The sequence below is a fragment of the Sander lucioperca genome, chromosome 12, assembly GCF_008315115.2.
Source record: "Sander lucioperca isolate FBNREF2018 chromosome 12, SLUC_FBN_1.2, whole genome shotgun sequence".
NCBI classification, from domain to species: domain Eukaryota; kingdom Metazoa; phylum Chordata; class Actinopteri; order Perciformes; family Percidae; genus Sander; species Sander lucioperca.
Window position 1 is genome coordinate 27,573,333 of NC_050184.1, and position 26,511 is coordinate 27,599,843.

General features: G+C 41.0%; 1 protein-coding gene across 1 annotated transcript in view; it reads right to left on the reverse strand.

Moving 5' to 3' along the window:
- Positions 1-26,511, reverse strand: part of fgd (faciogenital dysplasia) — a 57,125-nt gene that overhangs the window by 20,624 nt on the left and 9,990 nt on the right. Inside the window, exons 2-3 of the mRNA XM_031316570.2 lie at positions 2,583-2,753; positions 178-379 (exon numbers count right to left, since the gene is read on the reverse strand). Of these exons, the coding sequence (XP_031172430.1) occupies positions 178-379; positions 2,583-2,753 (373 nt within the window). The remainder of the gene's footprint in view (positions 1-177; positions 380-2,582; positions 2,754-26,511) is intronic.

The window sequence follows — 26,511 nt, forward strand, 5'->3', positions numbered from 1 at the left end:
ATGAGAGGATAAAAGGGTGAAAAATATCATCCTTAAGCAATAAAATTCAGGCAGACCACATGAGAGGTTCAAGTTGACGCTTCTCTTTGAACGTCGAGACACACATCCACACATACCCAAAACATTACAATGCAAATATGAATGTGACAAGCAAGACAAGCAAGCTGAAGGCCTTACCTTGAATTCTCGAACCTCTCAATGAGCAGCCCCACTTTCTGGGCCTCTTTCTGTGGCTGTGCTCCTGAGCCAAGAGAGGTTAGACTGGGCTTTGGTTTAGGTGGAGGAGGGGGAGCTGGCAGAGGCCTCGACGGCGGTGGAGGGATCCTCTTAGGTTTCTTGTCTTGCCCAAGGGCGAGCAGGTGTGAAGGTTTAGGGGGCACTACAGATGCAGAAATCCAGAAGAGGCAAGAACAGCAGAGCAATGGAGAAGCATTAGGCTACAGACATCAACAAAAGCAATCAGGTAACACATATTAATCCAAGTGAGAAAACCTCCATGGCTGAGTCTCTGTGTAAAGCCTGTTTGTTCCTTCATAGACAAGTCTCCGAAGGGTACAAAATACAGTCCAAGATAGAAAGAATAGTAGCGGTGCAGAGCGAGACTAACACTGAGCTTCAGCTTTCTGCTAACTTCCTTATTTCAGAACAGGATGCTGACATGAGCGTGTGCACAAGTCACCGCGGTTCCAGTTAGATTGAAAAAAAAAAAAAAAAAAAAAAACACAGACAGAAAAATGACAAAACTGTCTTTAAAATGCAAACTGCGCTCATGCATGCCTGCACACTATGGGCTTAGCATTTCACTGTCTAGTCTGTATATTTGCATATATTTTATTTTCAGAAACCTAAATGTCTGAAACCAGGACATGGGTTGATGTGTTACCATTGTTAATTTAAGCGCTTCCTTTGTGTCTGTGTGTGTCACTGATAAGCAGAAAAAGAGAGGTTGAGTAGACTTTACTTTACAAACATTGAATGATAAACTATGTGTAAATGACAGGACTGGTCCCATTTTCTCCTCAGAATGAAAGTGAAGATGTTTTAGTTAGTTAAGTCACAGAGTCCTTTTGTCATATAATTCAGCAGTTACAAGTTTTAACATTTTCTGACTACTGGAGCTTTTTCAGGAACCTTCTTTAGGGACTCCAGAACTCGCATTACAGTACCTGCATTTTCACCAGAGGAACTTCGATAAAATGTTAGATTCTCTCAGCATAAGATACAAATTAAATAGTAAGCATTTAAAGAGGAAGTTCATCCTGTCAGGTGGGAAACACTATATGTATTAAATGCACTACCATTATTAGAATTATGCTTAGAAATAAGGTAGCTAATTTGGCCCAGTGGAAAAATATACAATATAATTAGATTCCGTCTTTAAGCATAGTATTATCACTGGTAGTCCATTTTGAGAAAAGGTATTTCCTACTTCCTACAGAATACTTCGTTTTTAAAAGCCTATTTATATTACTGGTGGTTCATATTGATATATTTTTAAATAGTTTATTTTTTCAAGCACTTTTATTCTACTAGTAACTCATCCTAAGATAGCAGCTAAAATTGTACAAACACTGGCCAGGAACTAGGCTTACACAATATATATATATTTTTTTTTTATCGTCATCGCAATATCAACTGCCGCAATAAACACATCGCGAAACACTACGACATATCGCGAAAGATACTCAACAGATTTTTTGTGTTAGTTGAAAGAAAATATCAGTAGAAAACTGCACTTTAAAATGTAACATTAATCCTTTTTTTAGTGGTGCCTTTTATATGCAATTGCATTTTTAATATGTTCAACAATATAATGTTGGAAATGATTTCCTTTCATTTGGTGTATTTTAGAAGAATACTGAAAGCAGCAGAGAGGCAGAACTGAGTACATTTTAATATCTGTTTATTTATCGCAAGTAATATTGTTATTGCGATATTTAACAACGTAGCCCAACCAGGAACTACCGGGATGCAGCACTAGACATGGCAATCACTGAAACCACACAAGGGGTGAAAAATCAACTGAAACAACGAGAAGAGAAACATAGCAAATGCAGATACTCCCATACAGGGCACATCATTTTCAATAGAATATTTAAAATGGATTTTTTCATTAGCATTTTTCACAATTTCTTACATTTTATGCAGAAAAAAAAATCAATTAGGCTATTGGATAATAATGAGGATGATCATTCTTGCTATAATTCTCCAGCAGACTTTGAACAGTTGTGAGACACTTAAATATTGGGGCAAAGTCTGTAGTGTAATGTCCTAAAGTAATTCCCAAAACACAACACATGTTTTTCATATTTAGCATTCTTCAAATGATGCCCAAACATCAACACTTGGGATCCCCTGGCCTGCTTTACACCAGCAGCTGTTTCCGAGGTGACCTAGTGAGATGTGTGAGTGACAGAGTGAGGTCGGACAGCTGACACGTACCATGTTATAGAAAAGTGTTTGCCAGAGCAGAATAAACGACAGCTCAATAGCAGGGGTCTGATCTCGCTGCACCTTTCAATTATAATGACAGCCCCAATGTCAAATTTGGCCTTGAAAGGGGGCCACACCGTGTCTATTACCTTGAGGTTTCTGTGCGGTTGGCGGTCTGGGTGAGGTGGAGGGCTGGGGCCGGGGTTTGATGGCAGGCCTGTCGTGACATGGTCTGGGGGTCGGACCTTTCTTTACCAGCCGTGGAGAACACAGGTAGTCCACTGATCCGCACTGGTACTGCAGGGAGGAGGCAGGGAGGTCTGGAGAAAAGAGACATGAAGAAAGACAATATCAGGTATTGACCAATATAATGAGATTCATCTAAACACACATCCACAAGCCAGCATAATCCTGCTACAGCAATGCAGTGGTGTGCAGTGATAGCACTGTAGGTGAATGACCTCAGTGTGTGTTTCAGGATGTCGCCCTCGGACAGAGAGCAGTGGGACCAGAGAGGAGAAGAGAACCTCTGCAGCATTGATCCTGACACCAGGCCTGAGGCAGTAGAGCTGCTATTGGTTTCTCTCACACTCTCTGATAGGCCTGTATCTGATTGACTATATCTAATCTTCTCTGGACACAGTGTCTGTAAATAGATTGTGTGGAAGTGAGAGAGAGAGAGAGAGTGAGAGAGAAATTAGCTTAACAATGTGGAATTGTTTGTGAGCCACATCAAAGACAAATTTCCATTGGACAATTGTGTTTTTCTGACTTGGGTTCTGACTGTCCTTTTGGAATGGCAGATTTTGGTTGGATTAGTCTGACCTTTGCTGTCTTTGAAAGTACCTGCACTGTATTTCATTGCATTTGTTTTTTTACTGATTTATACCTAAAATACACAATTTAAAGAAGCAGATTGGTTTGAAGTATAAGGCTCAAAGTAGTACTTAAACTGTACCCCAGTTAGAGTAACATAACAAGTATTTCTTGGGGACTATTTTCAGCTGCAGAATTGGTGTGCTAGCTAGGATTTGCACCACCAGGACAGTGCATTTAGGATCAAATCAAAATAAACTACAGTGCCCATGTTTATGGTAATAAAGGAACATGACACCCAGTGCAACAGTATGGTTCAATTATGTGTTGTTAATTGTTTCTGGAGCAACAATGGAGGTTACTGTACATGGCAAAATTATTATATCAGGCTTCAGCTATTGTACACAGGCAACTCTTGTCAATTCTTTCCTGCTGTAAGAAGTCCGCTTGTGATGAGCAAAGCTCAGAAAGTCTTCCAGTCAGAGGAAGTGATAAGTAAAGTGGTGATAAAACAGAAATGAAGTGCTAATTATTCAGCAAATTGTATCTACAGCAAGTAACAAAACAAGTGATAGTTAAAACAAACGTTTACATTCAATTTTGAGTCAGATGTTTGTTTTATCTATTCTCTATCCGATTGAACATTTTCAAATTCCAAGATTATTTGGGGGAAAATACAAACTGAAAAAGATAAGCTTATAGTATACACAGTCCAACTGACTCTTATGAACCCAGACAGAGAGACAAAAACAGCAGGATAGAAGTTCTAATATAAATGTGGCAGAACCTCACAGTCAGCTGCAGATACAAAATCTTAGAAGTCCAGTGCAACAATAACAATGTGTTTGCATGTGTTTGCGTGTGTGTGTATGTGTGTGTGTGTGTGTGTGTGTGTATTCTTCTTGTATGTGCTCGATAAACCACATTGTAAAAAACCACATTGTGGCGGACGGTGTTTTTGGCAGTTGTAGTTATTATCTGATGTGTCTGTCCATTAGACAGTCTTTCCAGAAAAATGCGGAGTTTTTTTGTGATTGTTGCGGGCAAAAATCCTTGATTATGCGGCACGTTTTCTTAAAAAATGCGATGGAATATGCGGGATATTTATGCAATTGTATGCGATGAAATTGCAGGAACTTGCAAAAACTGCGGTTTCATCATGGCTTCATCGTGGGGTTTGCAGCTTTTCGATGATGTTCACGTCGCGTAATTATGTCACTTCATAACGTTTCCATGGCAACAGGGGAAAATGGCTGCTCTTGTGTGAAGTAAATGCAACATTTTTCAACTTTCTGCTAAGATATATGTGACTTTATTGCAACTAAAATGCAGGGATTATGAAATCATGCAAGCCCCGCATATTTTGCGCGGAAATCGGCAATTTATGCGGCGAAAGTGCGCCGTATTTGAAAAAATGCGGCCCCCGCATAAATATGCGGACTTTAGCTGATTATGCATTGAATTATGCGATCGCATAATCGCGTTTTTCTGGAGGGACTGATTAGAACAAAGTGACGTCACTCAGTAGATTATGTTAATAACTATGCAAACTACAGCCACATATGTCTGTTCCTTCAGGCTCATGGATTCGTTCTAGTCATCCCAACTCTTTCTCAACTGGATTACACCTCGAAATTGCACCGAGCCCCCACTAAAGTCTAGGCCCATCTAATTTAGTGTTTTTCAGCCGTGCTGCAGGCAGTGGAAGGAGAGAACTCAGTCAGTAATGAGTCCTGCCCCATGTGGCAACACACTGCAGGCTTTCCCACCATCTCTGCACCACAGCGGAATAAGAGCAGGCAGGGGGAAAAGATGAGGCTTGCAGACTGCTCTCACAACTCTCTGGGGTAAAAAATGTGGAATTGTGTTTTCTCCACAGAGGATCACAAATCCTACAGTAGGTTGGTTTTCTCTTCACTATGTGGTCCCTATCAACAGAAATATGGTGTGCCTCTTGTCGTGGACTCTGACTCATCCCTTTAGTCATCTCTGATTTAGAAGGAGGTATTAGCAGAGGAAACACTTGACCTATGATCAAGTGAACAGGCATAAAAAGCCAAACGACTGCCTAGTGAAGAACTCTGTGACCCAAGGCAGGCTTGAGTCGTTCCTGGGAAAAACAAACAGCGGTGGAAGACGGAGGCATAGGGGCTGGTACCTATGGAAATTTGGAGTAGCCATGGTTACCCAAGAGCAAAACCTGGCCCTCATATGAAACTGCTTAACACCAAAACAGGAACTAGACGACACAGCAGAGAGAGGAGCTCAAACTCAGTTTTTCCTAATTAAAATCTTACAAAACAGTCTTTAAATAGTAACTAAGACATACATGGCGAAATAAAATAGATGAACAAGTAAAAATTGCACTTACATGTTGCTCTTACATGTGGCTCTTTGTAGTTTGGCTTATTTGTAGTTAATGTATTTCTTCTATGTGATTCTTCCTGTTCCGAGTTTATACTTTCATGGTAGAATGCACTTATTGGAAGTCGCTTTGGATAAAAGTGTCAGAAAAGTAATGTAATAATAATAATAATAATAATAATAATAATAATGATAATAATGATCTCTAAAATGTTACTACAGTATTGTAACTACTACAGCTTACAATAATTCAGAATAGAAAATAATAGTTTGTACAGTATATTCTGAGAAAGGAGCTGATTAATTACCTTGCCTCCAACTGTTCAGTTTCACATATCCAAAGTCCAAAGAACAAGTGAACGGAAAAATCTCCCACACGACCCAGTCAATATCAAAACAAATCCTGCCCTCCCAGTTTGCCAAAGTGTGCTGTGCAACTGAGACTAGGCTTTGTGGCAAACAAAACACACACACACCCTAACAAGTACCTCAAAGCAAAGTGCTGCATTACGCCCAAACACACGAACACATTCAGCTATCCTTCACTTCCCAGGAGTGCTCAGGAGCTGCACCTGTCTGTTCACATGCCAAACTTGATCCAAGTACCTCCTCCCAGAGCCAAAGTGACATGCATGTGAGTCACTGTGGAGCCCAGCTATCCCAGCATAATCTTACAACTGGGCACAGCATTTAGCCTTGCACAATAATAATGATAATAATACATTTTATTTGTAACACACTTTATATTTAAACAAATCTCAAAGTGCTACATAACATACACAACTCATTATACTGCAGTGTTCTTCCCTTCTTCCAAAACTGACAACAACCAAAACAATGTTTGAAGCTATGAGTCAGTCACCTAATTAATTTGGACTCTGAGGGATCCAAGAGATGGGATTATTGTATTGTAATTGTGTAATCGTACGAAGGCTTTTGTGAAGACACACAGGAGAACAGTGATCTGAGCTCATTAATTTCCTCTGCTCAGTTCCACTTACTAAGGGACAGATGAATGGACAATTAGACAAGAATTTACACATCTGAGGACATTATCACCACCGCACCCTGTAAGCTTGTGGGTTACCATGACTACCGCCCAGCTGTAACAATTTTAGCCACAATTAGTCACTATACGTTCCATAAATAAGGCGAACAAGCTAACACATTTTCTGTCTATCTTACCTGTTTGTTCATAGCTGTGAGGTAACAAACTCACTCAGAAAAGAACAGAACGAAGAGCACCCAGAGAGCACAGTAAGTATTTTAGCTTGTAAGACTGCATTACAGTGTATTTCTAAACATAGTGAAGGGCTGCCGTGGCGTGTACCTTACTCACGGAAATATTCAGATACTTTCAAGTACTGACAGGTACATTATGAGAATGTAAAGACATTTCCGCCTTCTCTCTTTCTGTCTGAGTGAAAAGCTAAACAAATCTCTGGTGACACCGTGATGCCATCACAATAGAAAAACCTAAGGAATGTCCCTCTTGTGTCACTAGCACATAACATCAATGTGTATGAATCTGAGTGCCAGTGATTTCACCTTTATGCATTTTTATTTGTTTTTGATTCTAGTGCAGGTACCACGCCTGAGTTTCGGTACAAATACCAAAACAATAATGTTTTCTACACCTGACATTTGGTACAGACAGATATTTATAATCCGCCCTCAGGGTGAATTGTATATAATTTACTGTGAACTACTTGGTGAACTTTCCATGTAGTGCCTCATTAGGTAACATTTTTAATTTGTCCAATACAAAATTAATGACATTCTCATCAGCCTTAGCTGTAATTTGTGTTTATTGCTGGTGAGCAAATTATAGTAAACTAACACACTAAACTAAGACGGTGTACATGGTAAACATTAGCCTATACCTGCTAAACATCAGCATGTTACTGTAGCATTGTCGTGTGAGCATGCTGATGTTAGCATAGCTCAAAGTACCACTGTGCGTGCCTAAGTTCAGCCTCACAGAGCTGCAAGCTGTAGACTCTTGCTCATTTAACAAAAGAAAGAAACGTTCTCTAATGGTAAATCAACACAAGCAGCTGCTCAAGAATGTTGCCTAAATAAAGATCAACATTTTGATTTAAATCAGGAACTATCTGATCAAAGAATAAGTAAACATGAAATTAATCAAATCAATACTAGCTTTTAGTACTTGACAGTTTTTGACACTTTCTGTCAGAACCAAAACAGTATACTGTAAATGTTTAATACCCGGCCATACTTAAAAAAGATTATAAGTATCTTCATAGATAGTAGCTTTTTGTCTAAATGAATATATAACATTCTGCAATTCCTAAAAAGTATTTTCCTTTTGGGGTAAAAGTGTGACCTGAAACAATATTAAAATGTTTTATTTTTTTTTTTACAAATTATAACAATTTTACTTAACAAACAGTCTTGAGTACTAACCCATTGTTTGCGTCATAATTTGCTTAACCTTCATGGCAGTAGCTAATCTGACACAGACGCTCCTGTTTTTAACAAAACATTTTGGAACTAACTCTTCACTTGTCCTCTCTCCTTTTCTATAAACACCCAAGAGACACACAGACTCAAACACACATACTCAAAAATTGCACAGACCTAGCTGGCTGTCAGTCACCGTCAGCCCTGAGGCGACCCCCTCAGAGTCATTTATTACCCATCATCCCTTGAGTACAGTTCTCTCGCCCCAGTGCTGTCTGGGAGACAGATCACTCAGATTCAGCAGTGTCCCCAGCCAGGCAGCCAGTCAATCAGGTCTCCTACTCGCAAACCAACCCCTGGTGAGGCTGAGCTGACACCCCCGCTCCCATCACTTCAACCACCCCCCGCTTCCCCATCAAGACCTAGCTGAATCCCAATGCCATTCTTTCTGAGCATGGCAACTCATTATTCCCATATCAACATCAAATCCCCGAGTCTCTCTGCCTGCATTATACCTGCTCTGCTCCTCTCATTCTGTCTGTGGCCATGTTTCACTCTCTCTCTCAACCATATTGATCCTGTTTCTCTAGTCTGTTAGCCTAAAAGACTGAGTCAAAGACAGGCAGCTTCTTATCTAATGGCTCTTCGATTTATAAAGGTCATCGAGCCACAGAGCTTAAAGGATAGGTTCACAATCAACATTGAACCAGGTTTTGCTTGTTGTAATATTTCCTTCTGTTCACAAAACCAGGACTGTGGATTTTGTCCCCTATTACTTACATTGGAAGTGCATTAGGAGGAGATCTTTAAATCGCCATTATGACAGGAGGAGACTTAAAGGGTAACTACCGTTTTTTTTTCAACCTGGGCCCCATTTCCCCATGCATTTATGTATAATAGACTGATGTGACCAAAAATCTTTGATGGGCTGGTGCGAACCGAGCTACAATGTAACCTAATGTAGCAATTGTGGAGACTTGCTTTTTATCCAATAAAAGTGATTTTATTTTTGGTACTGACAGGCTCAGATTGTTATTAAAAGTGTCTGACAACATTATCGATCTCAGGACGTGACTTTTTGTCCGAAGACAGCGGTGTGGAGAGTGAAACGCGAGATGAGAAAAAGGCGTTCAGGTAGTCTGTTGTTTCGGAGTAGGCTACAGAAATTATAGGCTCCTGTTATCTAAAATATTTTAAATGTAATGGCTCAATATTTAAATGATTTCGACAATGTGGATGAGGTCAACCCAGGTTGAAAAAAACGGTAGTTACCCTTTAACATGACTCAATATATGTGTTTTAAACAGGATAAGGGAAAGTGAGATACACAGGATGAAGAGTAGAGAAAGCAAAACCAAAACAACAGATAGGAGGGAGCAAAGATAATGGAGAGGTCGACCACCACCATTAGTTTTAACACCATGTCATCTACCACTCCATAGCCACTCCTCTATTCTCGCCTCACCACGTCTCTTCCCTCCCTGTGCAGCAGGAAACAGTAATGAGTGCTCTGACCTTGATCTACTTTTCAGTTATCATCCCAATGGTTAAAGCCTTGAGCTAGAAATCCACATTTGAATACTAGGACATGAATACACATTTTTGAAGTAAGTATATTGAAGCGGACAGTGAGATGGGAAAGTCATACTGTAAAAAAAGTAAATTGAAAAATGTATCAGGTTCCCTAATCACACAAAAGGCAAAGGAATTCTCCATACAGTGCACAAAAACAAGCCCTACGCATATGAATAAACTTCAACACACACACCTTCAACAACACCTCTCAAGGGGTTTGATACTCAACTTTGTTTGGGTGGAGCATCACTTCAACAGGACCTATCCAAATGCACACACTGATAGAGGAAACAAAGCTGAGAGAGGAAATATTGGTGTCAGAACAACTGCTGTCCCAGGATCTACAATAGAGTAGATCCTCAATCTCTGACAATCAGCAGATCTCCTTTATTGAGTAACCAGGCTCCAACTCCCACTTCACCACAGGGTTTATGAACACACACATGCTAACATGCGCACACACACACACACACACACACACACACACACACACACACACACACACACACACACACACACACACACACACACACACAGAAAGGATCAACAGCTCTCCAATCACATACTGTACAGTAGCATCTGTCCCCAGATTACAAATCTATATTCATCTATTTCTTATCATGCTGTTATTATAACCAGTCATGTTGTCTTTGTCAAACCCTCCATTACTGTGGAGTCTTCTGTAGAGGCCATTTGTTTTGTTGTTTATTAGAGGCGTTTTAGGTTTCACTACTATCATGGCTTCCCAGGGGCTGGGGGGGCAAAGGAGGGGGACGTAAGTCATCTTGTTAGGTCTGTCCTCTCCCTCTAAATCAGGTCAGTGGGCACAGCGGGCTCACTGACATGTCTCCCACACTAAGTGGGAGGATTTCAGCAGCTCCCACAGATTAGGACCTGGGATTTCAAGGAGGATAAGACGGGTAGAGACTGAGAGGTTGGAACAAGGGTGAGGAGGCAGCAGATGGCTGGAAAGTGTTAAGGAAAGTCATAGCCTGCTCTCATGGAAGCACAAAACAAATCGAGAATGCAAATGAGTGAAACAATAGGGGGATAAGATAAAGTATACGGAGTGGTTTTGCTAGAAAGTCTGAAGCATGACAGAGGCAAGAACAGTGGTGAGTTGTGTTAGCAAACATTCAGCAGGCTAGTCAACACTGTAAATACAGTGGAGAGAAAACAGACCCATCTGCTTTCAGTTCCTGTAATGATACACTGCAACTTTACAGAAAGCTCAACATAAGCAAAGACTGAAGAGTTAATATCAGAGTGGCATTGTCCTTGTGGAGTCCCAAAGTAAATCAAGTCAGTCTAGAAAGGATTCTCCTTCACTGCGCCCTGAGAAAACCAAAGGAGAGGCTATTACCATGGCAACAATGCTGATCTATATTGCCAATATAGTAGGTAGGTCATGGGGAACTATAAAGAACCACATTTGCTTCCAGTAGATGCACAGTTCTGACAAAAGCAGCATTATAAATGTCTTGACACATAATATACTGTAGACGTCATGCACATGACATGGGTCAAAGAGCAGACTATATTCCCCATGGAGAAGAAAAGCAGAGGGTGAGGTATGACACAGTCACTGACCTGAGACACTGACCATTTTATTCAGCTTTCAAATGCACAGTCTAGTCACGGAAGAACACTCAGAAGTGACAGTAAGTAACACTGTGATATGAGAACATGACAAAGGGATGATCACAATTTCATATTCATCAGCAGACACATGACAGAATAGTATGGCTGCACAGTAGTATCTCTAATTCACAGCTTCCCCCACAACCACAAATGCTTCAAGAAGGACTTTTATGAGGCAGAGTGCAGAGAAGTGAGCCTCTGTTTGTCTGGATGCAGTGCAGTAGCCCAGAGCATTACTGTAAAGGAAAGCAGCCACAGATTGGCAAGTAGGGCAACACACACACGGGAGAACAAGGAAGATGACTGCCCGACTGTCCCAGAAACTACTGAAGCCTACTGTAGCAGCTCTCAATAGTGGCTTTCTCTGTGTAACGCTAAAACCCAAATGGCCGTTTTGCACAACAATCAGGGTGGGAGTGTCCATCTTTTCTTCTTAGTTTACTAAACAGTAACACACCTTCACAAGCAAGGGAGTTTCTAACTGCAGGTGCTGGAAAAATATACTCCAGCTCTTTCCATTCCCACTGGGGGTGGGGGAGGTCTTAACAAACACAGGTCTGATCCATGAGTCATCACAGCACCCAAAGCCTGAAATAGCATTTTCAAAACAAATTTCAATCATTCCCTGTCCTAGAAGGCTATAATGTAATGAGAATTATGCAGTTTAATCTTCTAGATCAAGGCGTGATCACTCTTCATACGGACTAAGGGTCTCTGAAGTGTGAGTGCATTGATTATTTGACCATATATTGATTGATGGGATTAACCAATCATTGCGTTGTACAGGAACAGTTAAAACAGGCCATTTGGTTGACAGCATGATTGATTCATTGCTGACTGAATAATGACTTATGCCGACCTTACACCAAACAACTTTTCAAGCGATTCCACTATCGTAGACTAATCTCCAATAGCGGAATGAAATCATGAGAGTCTTGCTAGAGTTGGGGTGCTCTCTCGTCGGCTCAATCGTTTGGTGTAAGGTGGTCAGCGTCAGTCTTTTTACCGTCTTGGTGTTCCGGCAAAATCAAACGTGTTTGTTAGACATTGAACGATGTTGAGTACATGTCTCTAGGAGCGATCCAGACACCAAGCTCCACATCTCCGCATGCAGACACACAAACACATGTGCACGCATATGCATATAAACATGCACATGCATACATTTTTCTGTGGCTAAGCCTGATCGCTTGATTTAGAAACCCATCTACAGCACAGACCACAAAAGTACTTTGATACTTTACTTGGGTCAACGTTACAATTACACTGTGAACCGCTTTACTGTGTGCTAAGTGTAACTACAGAAAAATATTCAGCAGCAACCAAAAACACGGCCAACCAAATCATTCCCTTCCCCAAATAAAAAGCACCCATACTGAGACAACATTTCACAGCCAACCAAATCACACCTCTCACGACCACAATTATACCCCTGGAAAAACCATTGTCCCCCAATAGAACAACATTGGGAAGTGGTGTATGCAGAGCATGGCTACCGAATCCAGCTTTCCAAGTGTACATACTGCATGCACTTTTGTTGTAGAAGTCAGTGTTTTTGCTATGAGATAAAAAAAAGGAAAATTTGAGGGAGGACAGGTTCCCTGTAATGTGTATGTTTTTCTGTGGGCGCATAATTCTAGGGCTACAACTAATGATTTTAAATCATTGAATAATCTATGGATAATTTGTTTGTAACAATTCAATGCTTCATCTATACAGTCCATAGTCCACCATCCATCCGAAGGTACTGTATTACATTTACTATGTGAAAAAAATGAGAAAAACAGTTAATACTGCTTGAATGAGATGCCTCCACATGCATTCACTTTTTAAAAACTTTATACAAAGTATAAAACTATCCTTTTTCTGTCCTGTGGCCTCCAACTCGGCCTCTATTCTCAGAGTTGTGTAGTAGTACTACTAGGTGAGGTGGAAGGGTGCCCAACGCACCACCCTGCATCTGTTCCAACCAGGATGGATGTCAGCATGTGGAGAGGAGTGTCTATGAGGCTGCTGACAGTCAAAGTGTCCCAGAGGGGCACAGCCCTGCCCAGTACAGGTCAATTTGTTGTCCATTCCAGTCCAGTTCAGTCCAGTCTGGTTGGTTTAATTCAGAAAGGGTGTGTAAAAGGCTGGGTTGGTGAAAAAGAAAGGTTGAGGGTGAGGGACCGAGGGGAATCTCAGAGCCTCCTCCCCTGTCACTGCGGCTCTGTGCTGACACACACTGGACTCCTACCAACATACACACAGAGACAAAAAGGTCACTGTACACTCAACACCGACGCGTCTTCTTTGACGTCACAATAATTTTCGAAATGTCACTTGGCTCCTGAATGGCAGTGTCAGCAATGGGGGCTCTCTGGCAAGGAGCATCTGAGGCAAGCAGCTCCTGCCAGTCTGTCTAAACTTACGAATGAGTTTGACACTCGTTCACTGGGCTGTCCTTTCTTAGATGAGTCACTCAACTTTGAAAACTGAGACAACCTTACAATGCCAATGAGGGAGCAGCCTAAATTCATTTGTGTATGAAGAGCCTTGAATGGAAACCTTAATCACTGAAACCTTTTCAAGATGAGGTTTGTGGGGGCATAATTAGCTAAGACATGAGACTAAGAAGCCAAGACATACCAAGACACATAAGCACACACACACAAATCACTGTACAAGGAGTGGCCTGTTATAGAAGCCAGGTGTAAACTAGACAGACTAATAAAGGCTCCTATTTCCTCTCTAATTGCGCCAGTATTTCCCCTTACTGTACTGCACTGTACTGCAGTGCTCTGAGCCATGTTAGTGTACACACACAGGAGACAGCAGGATTGCCAGGGACAGCGTCCTATACACTTAGTCAAATATAGGAAGCTGTTCTTATCGTTTAAACCCAAAATAGAGAAGTTGACCTACTGCTGCATGCAAATTTGTCTTCAGAGCTGCAGTATTTGTACTAAAGAGATTAAATCAAACAGTTAACCATGTTGGTGCTATAATCCATCTGACCCTTTCAGCCTACATTCATTTACATATAACAGATTTTCTCCTTTGGGAATAAAATCTGCAATCATTACAATCTATTATGTAGTTACATCTAAGTCATGTGCAGACGAGACATCAAAGGACCCTTTTGTAATCTGTATGAATATTAAAAATTAGATCCAATCAGGGATGCAACTAACAATTATTTTCCTTATAGATTCATCTTGCTTATTATTTTCTCAATTAATTCATTAATTGATTGGTCTATAAAATGTCAGAAAAAGGTGAAACAAATCGACTACAGTTTTCCAAAGCCCAAGATGACAATTTGAAATAGCCAAAACCAGAGATTTTCCTTTTAGCATCACATAAGTTGAAGAAAAACAGCAAAACGTCAAATTTGAGAAACTGGAACAGGGTGACGTTTGTCATTTTGCATGAAAAAACAAAACATTTAAACGATGAATTGATGAAATTTCTGACACATCTATTAATTGACTAATTGTTTCAGCTCTAGATCAAGCATATATATTTCTCTAAAGTAAATGTAGTTATCCTATTAGAGATGTTTATTCAGCTTTCACACAGTAAAACATGCTATACTATATACAGGTTTATAGTACAGTAAACTTAAGACAGTAAGCTTTATGATTGAGCTTTTTGTCTTTACTTCTCACAACTCTGTTTCCCCCATGAATTTGGGTTCTGGTCAATTACCACGAAGCAAATGTGCAAAGATTGATCAATCACTGTCATCTCTCTTGAGCCCAGGGGCCCACCTTCACTGTAATATGATAACCTTTTGTAGCATCTCGGTAGATTAAAGGAAAGTCTAGAATGATGAGTTTATTCTTTTCCGTGTCAAAGTCAACAAGCAAAAGCAGGAAAATAAAGTACAACGAAGTACCACATGCCATGGCTAATAGCAACACAAAGTTATAACTTAACACATAAAGAAACACTAAATCCTTACAAATATTTGTCATGTAATCAATGAGGGTCATTTACACTTGTTCACAACTGGCTGTCATATCATATTTCACATGACCAATGGCTAAATCATAGCTCTTGTTTAATTTCGAGCTGCAGAGAACCGCAATCGGCTGCGGCAGGCGGCTCTGCCCACCTGCCATCTGTCATCAGTGTTACCTGCAACAGATTGTCTCTCAAGGGGGTCTGAAGGTTGATGGAGGGAATTATGAAAGAGGGCTCAATTAGAGAGCTGCTGTTATTGCTGCTACTTGGTCAACGTCAATGAGCAACCAGAAACAGCCCTAGGCAAGAGCTATTTCTGTACATCCCTGGGGTGATTGGACACAATAATGCTGAATTTGCTGCACAATTCATACATTTTCTAGAATGCTGCTAAGCCCCAGTTGGCTTGATTTCAGTAAATATAACACATACATGCTACAAAATATACATCTTATTTTTCCTTTCTCCCCCATTTCCACCTATGTGCTGCCGAAAAACATCAGTCAAGCTTTGTGAACTACAAAACTGGGAGATCACTAAGAACAGCTTACTGTCTTGAAATTTACCATTTATGGTAGTTCTACAGTTACTGCAAACAGCTCCATGTGTGCACAGGTACTGACTTTCTACTTTACGAGGAGACATTAAAGTTCTCCCCTGAAGTGAACATGGCAGGAAAGGATTATCCAGTCAAACATCCTTAAAGGAAAATATACATATTTTTTAAACTGTGCACAAATGCATGCAAACAAGCACACAGACATAAAAACACATGCACACGGGTACATGTACTCACACGATGCCCTGCAGCAGAAATTCATTAAATATCTTGTTACTGGCCTCTAGGAGCCATCCCTCATCCTCTCCAGAGCTGTAGGACACAACTACAAAGACAGTTCCAGCATTTACACTGAAACCTTGTAAGCTTTTAAAGTGGGCAGTGGTTTTAAAACTTGAGGCGACAATTAGAGGCAAATGGCCTCTCCCCCTGAAGGAGGTCACATTAAAATATGTTAAATCTTACTCATTCATTGCAATTTGTCAGAAGGGGAGTGTTGTTGGTGATCGAGTGTTTGCATGTGATATTTATATTCCTCTCCTGTCTCTTAACAAAGGCAACACACATGCTTCACTGGAGACAAGAGAGCTCTTAACACGTTCCGACTGCCTGCCCCGAAAAAATGGAGAAGTAGAGGACATGCACAGAGGCATATGCACGCAAAGACGCAAGGACACACGTTACTAGAAAACAACACGCTCCTGTCCTCTGTCCAACCTGAAGAATGTAAGTGAAAGTTCAAACTGGATGTAGTGTAACATCAGACTTACACTACATCAGACGGAATTGTGCTGTATCAAGACGGCTGCAAGATAAGACAAATAAAACACACACTTTCTCTTCCGGTTACAGACAGTGTCTGCAGTGTTTTCTGATCCATCATGACCTAATCACTTCCTAATATTTCCTATAATTATAATGCCAACGTCACAGGAAATGCCATCCTCAGCTCTTAGTGGAGGAAGACCCTAGGTGCCCTGGGTACAGAGGAAGTTGTGGTTATAATTACTAGTACACTAATCAGGGTGACTGTTAAACATGGTATCTGCATGTGTGTGTTTTTTCTGTTTGTGTGTGGATTGGTCAGCATTGCCACAAGTTTTCCAGCATCTCTGACCAATATGGAGCACTTCCTTCCTCCTGATTCAACCAAGGAATGAAGAGAAAACCACCAGCATTACTTTGATGAGTTTATATGTACAGTAGGTGGACAAAATAATAGAAATACCATTAGAGTAAAGGCTCTAAGGAAGTGTACAGAGCAATCATCTAAACTATGACTCCCACAGAATTGCTGCCCTCACAGTTACAGACCCACCCCTGTATTAAATACTTGTGGACACTGTGGGTTAAAGACATCCTTTCCTTTGGCTTTCTCTAAAAGTAAACCTGTCCAGACGTAGGAAAACGGATGAAACATGACGCACTACTTTTTCCACTGCCCAGGGGTTCTAGGATTTTTGCCTTTTACACAAGGTTACTGTATAAGTCTTTGTGTGTTGGCCTTGAGGAGAAGCAGTTTCTACATGGCAGCCTTACCATAAATACCATGATATGGTGTTTATGGCTTGACTGACAGCTCAAGATGAACTGTTTTTGTTGAGACTGTGTCACAGAGGTGCTAATTCAGTTCATTTTCGACTTAGGACCACTGTTCTTTTTTTCTGATGTAGTTGTCTGTTTTAAGACTGTTTGCCTTTAGCAAATTAAAGAAGTTAAAGAACTATGTACTTGTTGTAGCAAAGCATAGGGGAAAAGGCATTTAAAAACTAGTTAAAAAGCTAATGATTGGAAGACACTGGTAAAGCTGATACGTATTGTAAACAACCTTTTATAATTTGGCTGTGTAGCTTTTCCCCCCTCTGTACTGTGGTTTTGTTCTCAGTCCTTTTTCATGTGGTGTTTCCATGATTTTGTCCACGCCATGTTAAGTTACCCCACTTCAAGGACAGCAAGATTAGGAATCTACTAGTAGCAGAGACTTGGATATTCAAAGATCACACTTTAATTACACTTCAAATAAATCCATCTAATGGGCATGATTATATTGATATATGAGGAGCCTGTTTCTACACTAATACTCCCACCAATCTAAGAGGATCACACCGCTCTGAAGCCAGTGAAGCCTGCGATGATCCAGGAAATGTAAGCAGCTGTACAGCTGTACAGCTGTACAACACCAGCATCGTAGTACTGTATATGTTGGCCAGACGCTGCTTGGCTCAGCACATCGCATTGATCTGGGTCAAAAGGTTGTTGATTAGAGTCTCACAGTCTCTAGGCAATGCCACAGTGTCTGCTACACACTCAGCCTCAGCTCTGCTCACACAGCTGCTGCCGGTCGTCATGGAAACACTCAGACTCCCCACTCCTTAAGACAACTCCCTAGTCAGCTAAATTACAGTGTGCCAAAAAATCCTTAGAGACTGAATACAAACACTAACATACCAACGCTGAATAACTGACAAAATACAGAAGTAGTGGCTGCGCAATCGGTTGAGCTTTAAACCATATTTGAAGTTGTCCTCGTCATGCAGCCATGTAATGACATCACTGAGCTAGTAGTGGTCATCACTGTGTCACTTATATTCAATACCACCTTGTACACTCATTTAGTGAGCATGAATCGACTCAAAGTTGTAAAATTGTCAGAGGAAACTAGTCTCTGTTGTCTAAATGGAGAGACAGCACAGGGGGCAATGAACTGAAAAAACATTGACACTGTTCACTGCTCACTACATTACTCACCACACATCACTTGTTCAAGAAGCCAGAGGGCTCAGCTCTCACTTCTAATTATCCACTGTAGTGTAGATGAAAGAGAAAACCAAACAAACTAGAACCAAAACACACATACGCTGTCCCACTCAGAAATTCCCTGAAAAAACACTGCAGGGAATCTAAGAATCAAGGCAGCAGAAAATTTCCCCCGATGTACGTTCTCAATAAAACATGCAGAGTGGCATGTATATTTCAGAGGGCAGCGAGAATTACCCCACATTCAGCAGACAGCTATCAGCTGTCAGCCCACCCAAACATAACCCAGACAGAGGTTTGGTTTGGACGACAACACATGCATTTTGTAAAGCAGCACCACCTGCTACATACACAAACTGAAATACACGTATATCAAAGACAGAAAACATCTTTATGCAATGTGCACATGTTCATTCTCACATAGTATGTACGATTTAGAGCTGATGAAGCGACATTAGTTACTCACCAGCTAAAATTAGTTTGCCATCTGCCTTCGGTGTTTCTCTGTTTTCACTCTCTGTCTGAAATCTCTGTAGATCATTTCATCCCCTACTGTGCAACACGAACATAAACACAAAAGCAGAGTCTGATCTAGTCCAGCACTGAGTCACGAGCAGGCTGTCTGAGGAGCCTGGATGTTTTAGTAGCACTCTCAGGAAGACGGCATGAGTCTGCTACTGCTACTACTCCTGTTCCCTCATCGGCTCTCTCTAACCACCACCACGCTGCCTCTCTCTCTCCTCCTCCTCCTCTTTCCTCCCCTCCTCCTCCTCCTCCTCCTCTTCCTCCTCCCCCTTACCCTCTACAAACGCAGTGTCCCTGGCCCAAAAAAAAAAGGAGTCCTCCTGTCCTGCGCTCTCCCCGTCCTGATTCCTGCACCATTCAGAGCAGCGGACTAAACAATGCCTCCGCCGCCGCCGTTCTGAAAGGAACCCAGGAGCAGTTCTCAGCCGGCAATAATGCTGCCCAACTGTCACCATGGAAACTAACGGCGGCCCGCTGGAGAGGGAAGGGAGGGAGGGGAGGAGAGGGAGTGGAGAGTTAAGTGAGAGAGTAATGTGGAGGAGGGAGAGAGGAAAAGAAGTGGCTGAATGAAAGATAGGGGGGAAGTGTGTGTAAGTATCAGTGGGTGTGCCTGCGCAGTTGTTGCATGAGTGTGTGTGTGTGTGTGTGTGTGTGTGTGTGTGTGTGTGTGTGTGTGTGTGAGTGAGTGAGGATATGAGTGAAGAGGAGGGAAGGTTCTGGAGGAAATTCTTCAGGTATTCTTTTGGAAACATAGTACAGAGGTGGAGTGGTCTTTTTAAGCCTGCAACTAATTATTCTCATTATCTATTAATTGATTAGTCTATAAATAAAACATGAGTTAGGGAAAATTTCCTTCAAATTGATTGTGACAGAAAACCGACCAAACCCTGAATATATTTAATTTACAATAATGCAAAACACAGAAAGTCAGCAATACGCACATTTAAGAAGCTCAAAATTGCAAATGTTAAGCGTTTGTTCTTGTTAAATGACTCAAAAATCAATTATCAAGATAATCAATGAACCTGTTGTTCTTTCCTGTACAGTAACTAATTTGGATTTCTGATGTGTACTTAAAATAAACATAAAACAGAGAAAAGCACATCCAAACCAGCAAATGTTTGCCAGTTTTGCTTAATGGATAGCTCAAATGATTATCCTATTAACAAAATTGTTGTTGAGATATTTTTCTGTCAGTTGACTGATCATTTCACCACTAGTTCTGTCCTAAAAAATAATTAGTGTTTCTGATGTGTAAATAATAAATGTTGTTATATTCTTTGGGTAGCCACTTCACCATTAGTCTCTGGGGAGTACATCCGTGTCTCTGTGCGACTTCCCCCCACAGACATGTGGATCACAAAAGCTGCCAGGATGACGCGCCCAAGCTGCTCCAACCCTCTTCATATGCACATATAATTATAACAACCCCCCCTCTTCATATCTCCCTGTGTTCCACCTTTTCCCACTCAATAGTTAGAGTGACATCGGCCTGAAAGACAGGGTGACATTGCCCGACACCGGCTCTGAACCCACAGACGGATGCCACCGATAACCATGGAAACCCTGCTGGAATATCCCCAGTTCCTAAACGATAACAGGGCTTTTAAGCTGGGTGTGAGGAGAGGAGCGGAAGAGAGGGAGAATGTAAAGGGGGGGGGATGGGTGGCTGTGTTCGATTTAGATTCAGGAAACGCAGGAGCTTTAAAATTGGAGGTGAGTTGAGAGTTCCTGGGAGTGGGTTAAAATGGGCTCCTATTGATCTTCTTGTCCTGATGTTGAAGTGGCAACAATAACAACATCCAGCTTCAGCAGCTTATTGTAGGCCACCTCTTGAGGAACTGATTGGATTTCTCAACACAGTGAATTATGCATCGTAATGGACGAGGGAACAGGTGCTGCTCTCCCCGGCAATAAAGCTGGCTGCTCAACCCAGCAGACCTGCCGAGGTGAAATATTCTCACATGAGGGAAAGACGAGATAGCGTATCGGTGCTGCAGCTGCCCCCGAATGGCAATCAAAAAAAAGGGGGGAAACCCAATTTCAAATAAGAATAGGAGCCTCGCCTTTGTGGGTTATCTAATGAGGCATGGTGCTCGTGCCCCCTCTTTACACCAAAGAGAGGAATGTGAGCTGTGGGTTAGGGAGGAATGTTGAACCTCTCGCCATCTTGTTATCACATTTTTAGCTCATGTACGGCAGAAATCAATGCTCAAAGTAGAATTCGGCTTTTAAAGGCGCAACTGGAAGATTTTGATTTCCATGTTATAGCCTGGAATAAGCCCACAGAGATAGTGATGCATTGACTGACAGGAGCTAGAGGATGGCGGAAACATACAGAGCTGGCACAGTTATTCTGCCCTTCTGTCACCCTTTACCACTCTCTCTAATTACAATGATCTCTTTCCATCTGTCCACAAAGAAGAAACTTGTGTGTGTGATTATTCTCAATCTTTGTCACACACAAACACACTGCAATGTTGACGACTAACACTAGTCTAAATCTTCCTTGCTCTACTACCCTAAGGAGGGCATCTGTCACACATCTGCCCAATAGGATCACCAACCACACACACTGTCTTCCATCCTGTCAGACAGTTACACAGGGATGGAAAATACCACTCATTGCCTTATTTTTACCTGAAAAAACAAAACGTTTATTTCACCATTTAATGCAAAAATGAAGGTCAGGAGACAGGGCCAACAAATCTTGTGTCAGTGATTAACCTTCTGTCTATGGATTACACTGAATTTATAGCAGAAATTGAAGCATACGATGCCACGGTTTATCACCCTTCAAGCATCAAATACAGAGACATAAACAACAATGCTGTCAATAATATGCAAAATATTGCCTTAACGCAGTTTGAACGCTTGCCAAAGTTCTGTCGACTAGCTTTCAAAGGACTCTTGATCTAGTCCTGGCCTACTGCAGGGACACTGAGGACTTAGCCCAGTTAGAGTCAGAGGGGACTTGGTACAGAAATCTGCATAGATAAACAAGTCTTTTTTTTTTTAATAACTCAGATCAATCAGTGGGCTGATGCCATGGCACACTTGGTTTGGCTGCCTCGGCACACACCCTGCGGATGAAAGCCGGAAGCAGGACAGTGGGCTGTTGTCATGGAGACAATTCACATTCCACAGCATGTTGACCCAACTCCAGGATTTTTCCAAAAAGCCCTCTCACAGAAAGACAACACAGGCATGCATATGAATAATACAGTCAGCGCTCAGGCTGGCACGCACGCACACACGCACCCACCCACGCACGCACACGTGCGCACACACACACACACACACACACACCACACACAGATATACACAGGCTTCAGCTGTGAAAATGAATCACTTTTAGATTCACACGTCGCTGAAGGTCCTGGAGTGCCAGCAAGACACAACATCCAGACAAATCTCAGCAGAAGACAGAGGTGGAGGAAGGACACAGTTAACACAGCCAAAGTCTTCCACTGTTACTGACACTGACTCACTAAGCCACGGATCGGCTTTCTCCGAGGGGAATTGCACTCTCAAAAGATTCAATAGAGGGATCATTTAAGAGCCAATTAGTGCTCTTGGTATAAATAGGAACCAATCTTTGGTTCCTCAGGCGCAACCCGGAAGCACATACAGTTTTTGACCGCGCACACGCACACACACACGCACACACACACACACACACACACACACACACACACTACACTACACAGGCATACATAAAAGCAGTGATTTGTCTGGAAACCCAACTAAGATCTCATTGAAATAAATGGAACCAATGGTTTTAACTGCAAATATGACCTGGACTTTCATTGTTTAAAAAGGTAAAAAGTGTGTCAATTACTCTACCCGTGGAACAACATTAGAGCTTTCAGAAAGAAATAAGGTTAGATTATAGTTATGAATGAAGACAGGTCATCTTATGTCAGATTTAATTGGTACGCCTCTTTTGTCCTTGAATAAAAGTATCTTTAATGGTCATTCCCAAATATCTGCCTGCTCAAACATTGACCCTGACAGCCACCTCATTGCACATTCAGCAGCTAAAAATCAAAGAGATGTTTTACTCTAACAAGCACAGTGCCGTCCTCCCTCTCTTAGGAGTCATAGCCTCTCTTTAAAGAAGAAGTCATTAATATTTCATCCAGAGGAGAGTCTTTTAATTTATTATTAATATTTAAACCTGCTGGAGTAGAGAGGTCTTATCTGAATTACAGATAGTCTGGAGGCTCACATAATCCATGTATCTATGTTACCCCCCTGACAGAGCACTAGATGCACTAGAGCTGTGGTCCCACTCTGTTAAGCTGGTGTGCTGGCTGGTGGTGTTGAGATCTGGAAATTGTATTTCTACACTGGTCCCATACTATCTGAGGGTGTCTGGATCTGCGGCATGGTGGAGGAGGGTGCAGAGCAGAAATCAAAAGGGGAAAAGATAAACTTGAAGGGGAGAAAATTAGATAATTTGGCCTAAACAAAGTCAAGGAGCTAATGAAAGAGATCCTAAAATGAAAAGTCTACTTAAATTAAAATACAATTTTTTTTCCCTCTAAGATAAACAAGAGGATTTTTGGAAGATTCATTTTGAATAACTAGTGTGGAACAATACAACAACATACATACATTTTGCTACACTGTTTTAACAAGGTTGATATTAATATCTCTTCTTATATATATATATACATACACACACCTATATTAGCAGCAATATTAGTAATACACTGCATTGGAAAATATGCCAAAATATGTATAAATGTATAAAAAACAAATTTAAAATGAATAAAAATAATTGCTTTTGCTTACTTTATCTATAAACATCACCAATCAATTTGATATAACCTCAATCTCATCATCTCATATATGAAATTACAGATTCCATGAGACAGGATTTTGTCATTTCGCCCAACCCAAGCAGATACTTTGACTTTATTTGACTTGGTCACTATCCACTCCAGTGGCTCCTCTCATAGTGAACTATGAAACAAATCTTACTGGATGTAGTTAGTTGCCAAAAATAATAGATGCTGACTGATGTCAAAGAGTAATGTATTCTTATATTTTATCCTTCCTCCATCTGTCCAATGCTCCAAACAAGCCATGTGTGCCTACCACTATTTCTTGACAAACATCTTTGATACTGTGGTGGGTGCTGCTGGTGTTTATTGTAAGGTTAATTTGTTGCATCCTCGTAGAGAGTGGCTTTGCGCTCCAACTCAAAACATAAAACTCAGTGGTATAATTATAATATAATAATACCAATAACGATGTTTGATACAAGGGTCTCAAACATCATTATTGTATAATATGTTTTTCACATTGCAGCTTTTAAACCAGAGGGGAATGTTTTAGAATTAACCAGCAGTCAGCATTTCAGTAACGATGCCTTTGAGCTCTTGGGCAGCCCCTCTGAGAAGATGAGCAGGGAGTCCAGGAGACAGTGAAGCAATATTATTAGATATTAGAAACAGCAGACAATAAATACAGTGGACATGTTTTTTAATTGGATCCCTGTCTGGGGGTCGGATTATTGTATTCTGTGTAAAGCAAAAACTGTCTGGACAACGCAAAATGATAAACCACTGACATTACCATACGTTTTGTTTTGTTGGTTTTGGAGACTCAGTTAATAGAAATGTTTTTTTGTGTGTGTTTGACCAGCTTTAAAGTGCAACCTTCTGCTTGTGGAACATCATTATGTGGTGTTGAACAAGGTGTGATTTGTTTTCAAATGCTTTACTGTGTTATGTGGTTCTTTGGATGGTATTTATGTCCTTGAGCATAGTCCTGAAAGGTGTGATAGAAGTGAACATCCCTGTGATGGTTTGTAGCTATAAAAGGTGTGACTGTGTATATATATGTATATATATATATATATGTCTGTGTGTGTGTGTGTGTGTGTGTGTGTGTGTGTGTGTGTGCTCGCACATGAGTGTGTGTCCACCCACAGTGGGTTTGGTCATCTGATGAGCTGCAGGCTCATATCTCCCTACAGCGCCCAGATGGCCTGTGATTATGCACGGCTCAGCAGAGATTACTGTTTAGCACAGATAGAAAGAAAACGGAGAGAGTAAAAATAAATAGTTCAAATGAGGAAAAAGTTGGCACCAAATGAAATGAAAATACAAGGTGTATGGGGTCAAAGAAATTAGAGATGTTCCGATACCGATACCAGTATCGGTATCGCCTCCCGATACTGCCTAAAATCCTGGTATCGGTATCGGGAAGTATTGGAGTTTATGCACCGATCCGATACCACGTAATAAAGCCCTAAAGAAAATCTACGTTAAAGTAGTTCATTTATGTTCTTTTTCCGTTATAACTGACTGTCAAACTGGATAATAAAAGAAGGTTCTGCAGCGTTCATTGTTTTTGTTCATGTTTCACAAAGAGTTTAACCTGAGCCAGACTGACAACAAAGATAGAAATCATATCACATCCATACAGGGATAGTAGTATACAGTTGTTAAATCATAATAAAATATATAACACACTGGTATCAGATCAGTACTTGGTATCGGCTGATACGCAAGTTCAGGTTTCGGAATCGGGAAGCAAATCTAAAAGAAATAGAGCGAGGGTGATGATGCATCAGCATCGAAGGCAAACATGCACAAACACCTCCTTCTGCACAGAAACATAAAACATTTCAGCTACATATAATTTCCAATTCATTTGTTTAGTTTTGCAGAACCAAAATTAGAAGCTCAGGTTTCATGTTTAAGAGGAAAAGGTGTGTAGGGGGCGGCAGGTGATGGATGGCGAAGATCTGTGCACGTGTGTTTGAGTATGTGTGTGTCTGATGGGAATATCTCTAGCAAGGGACGCAAACCCACAAGGGCAGTTGTCACTAGCAGCGATGTGACATGATGGATCACACACTGGCAAGTAAAGCACACCCAAAAGAGCAGTGTGAAAAATGATCAACGCTTCATTGAACCAACATCATTTAACTCTTGTTGTGTTTACTAGGAGAGCTTCCTCTGGAGGGAAAGCTATAGAATCTGTTCAACAATGACATTTGTTTGAATTATATAGTGCAAGTGCCTGTGTGCTTATTTGTACCCAAGAAACTAATTTGCATATGATAGAATACTGCAACATGTACTTTATTTATATATATATATATATATATATATATATATATATATATCTTAACAACTTTAAGCTACAGTCACCTATAAGGACAAAGCAGTTGCAATGACATTGCTTGTGATTTAAACACTAGCTAAACAGTGAGAGCGAAGGCAGAATGCAAAACATCCACATTGCTAGTTGTGAATGAGTCGGCACATTCATACCTCTGACAGCTCGGCTATGACAAACACTGAAACTGAGAGTAGCACTCTTATATTTCTTCCACTGGATAAGAAACAACAATGATGCAATCCTTCACTGAGTACCATTTAGAAAAGCAAGCTCACAAGCTACTTATTGTAACAGGGTCGAAGCTTGTTGTGGTTATGAGTGCTATA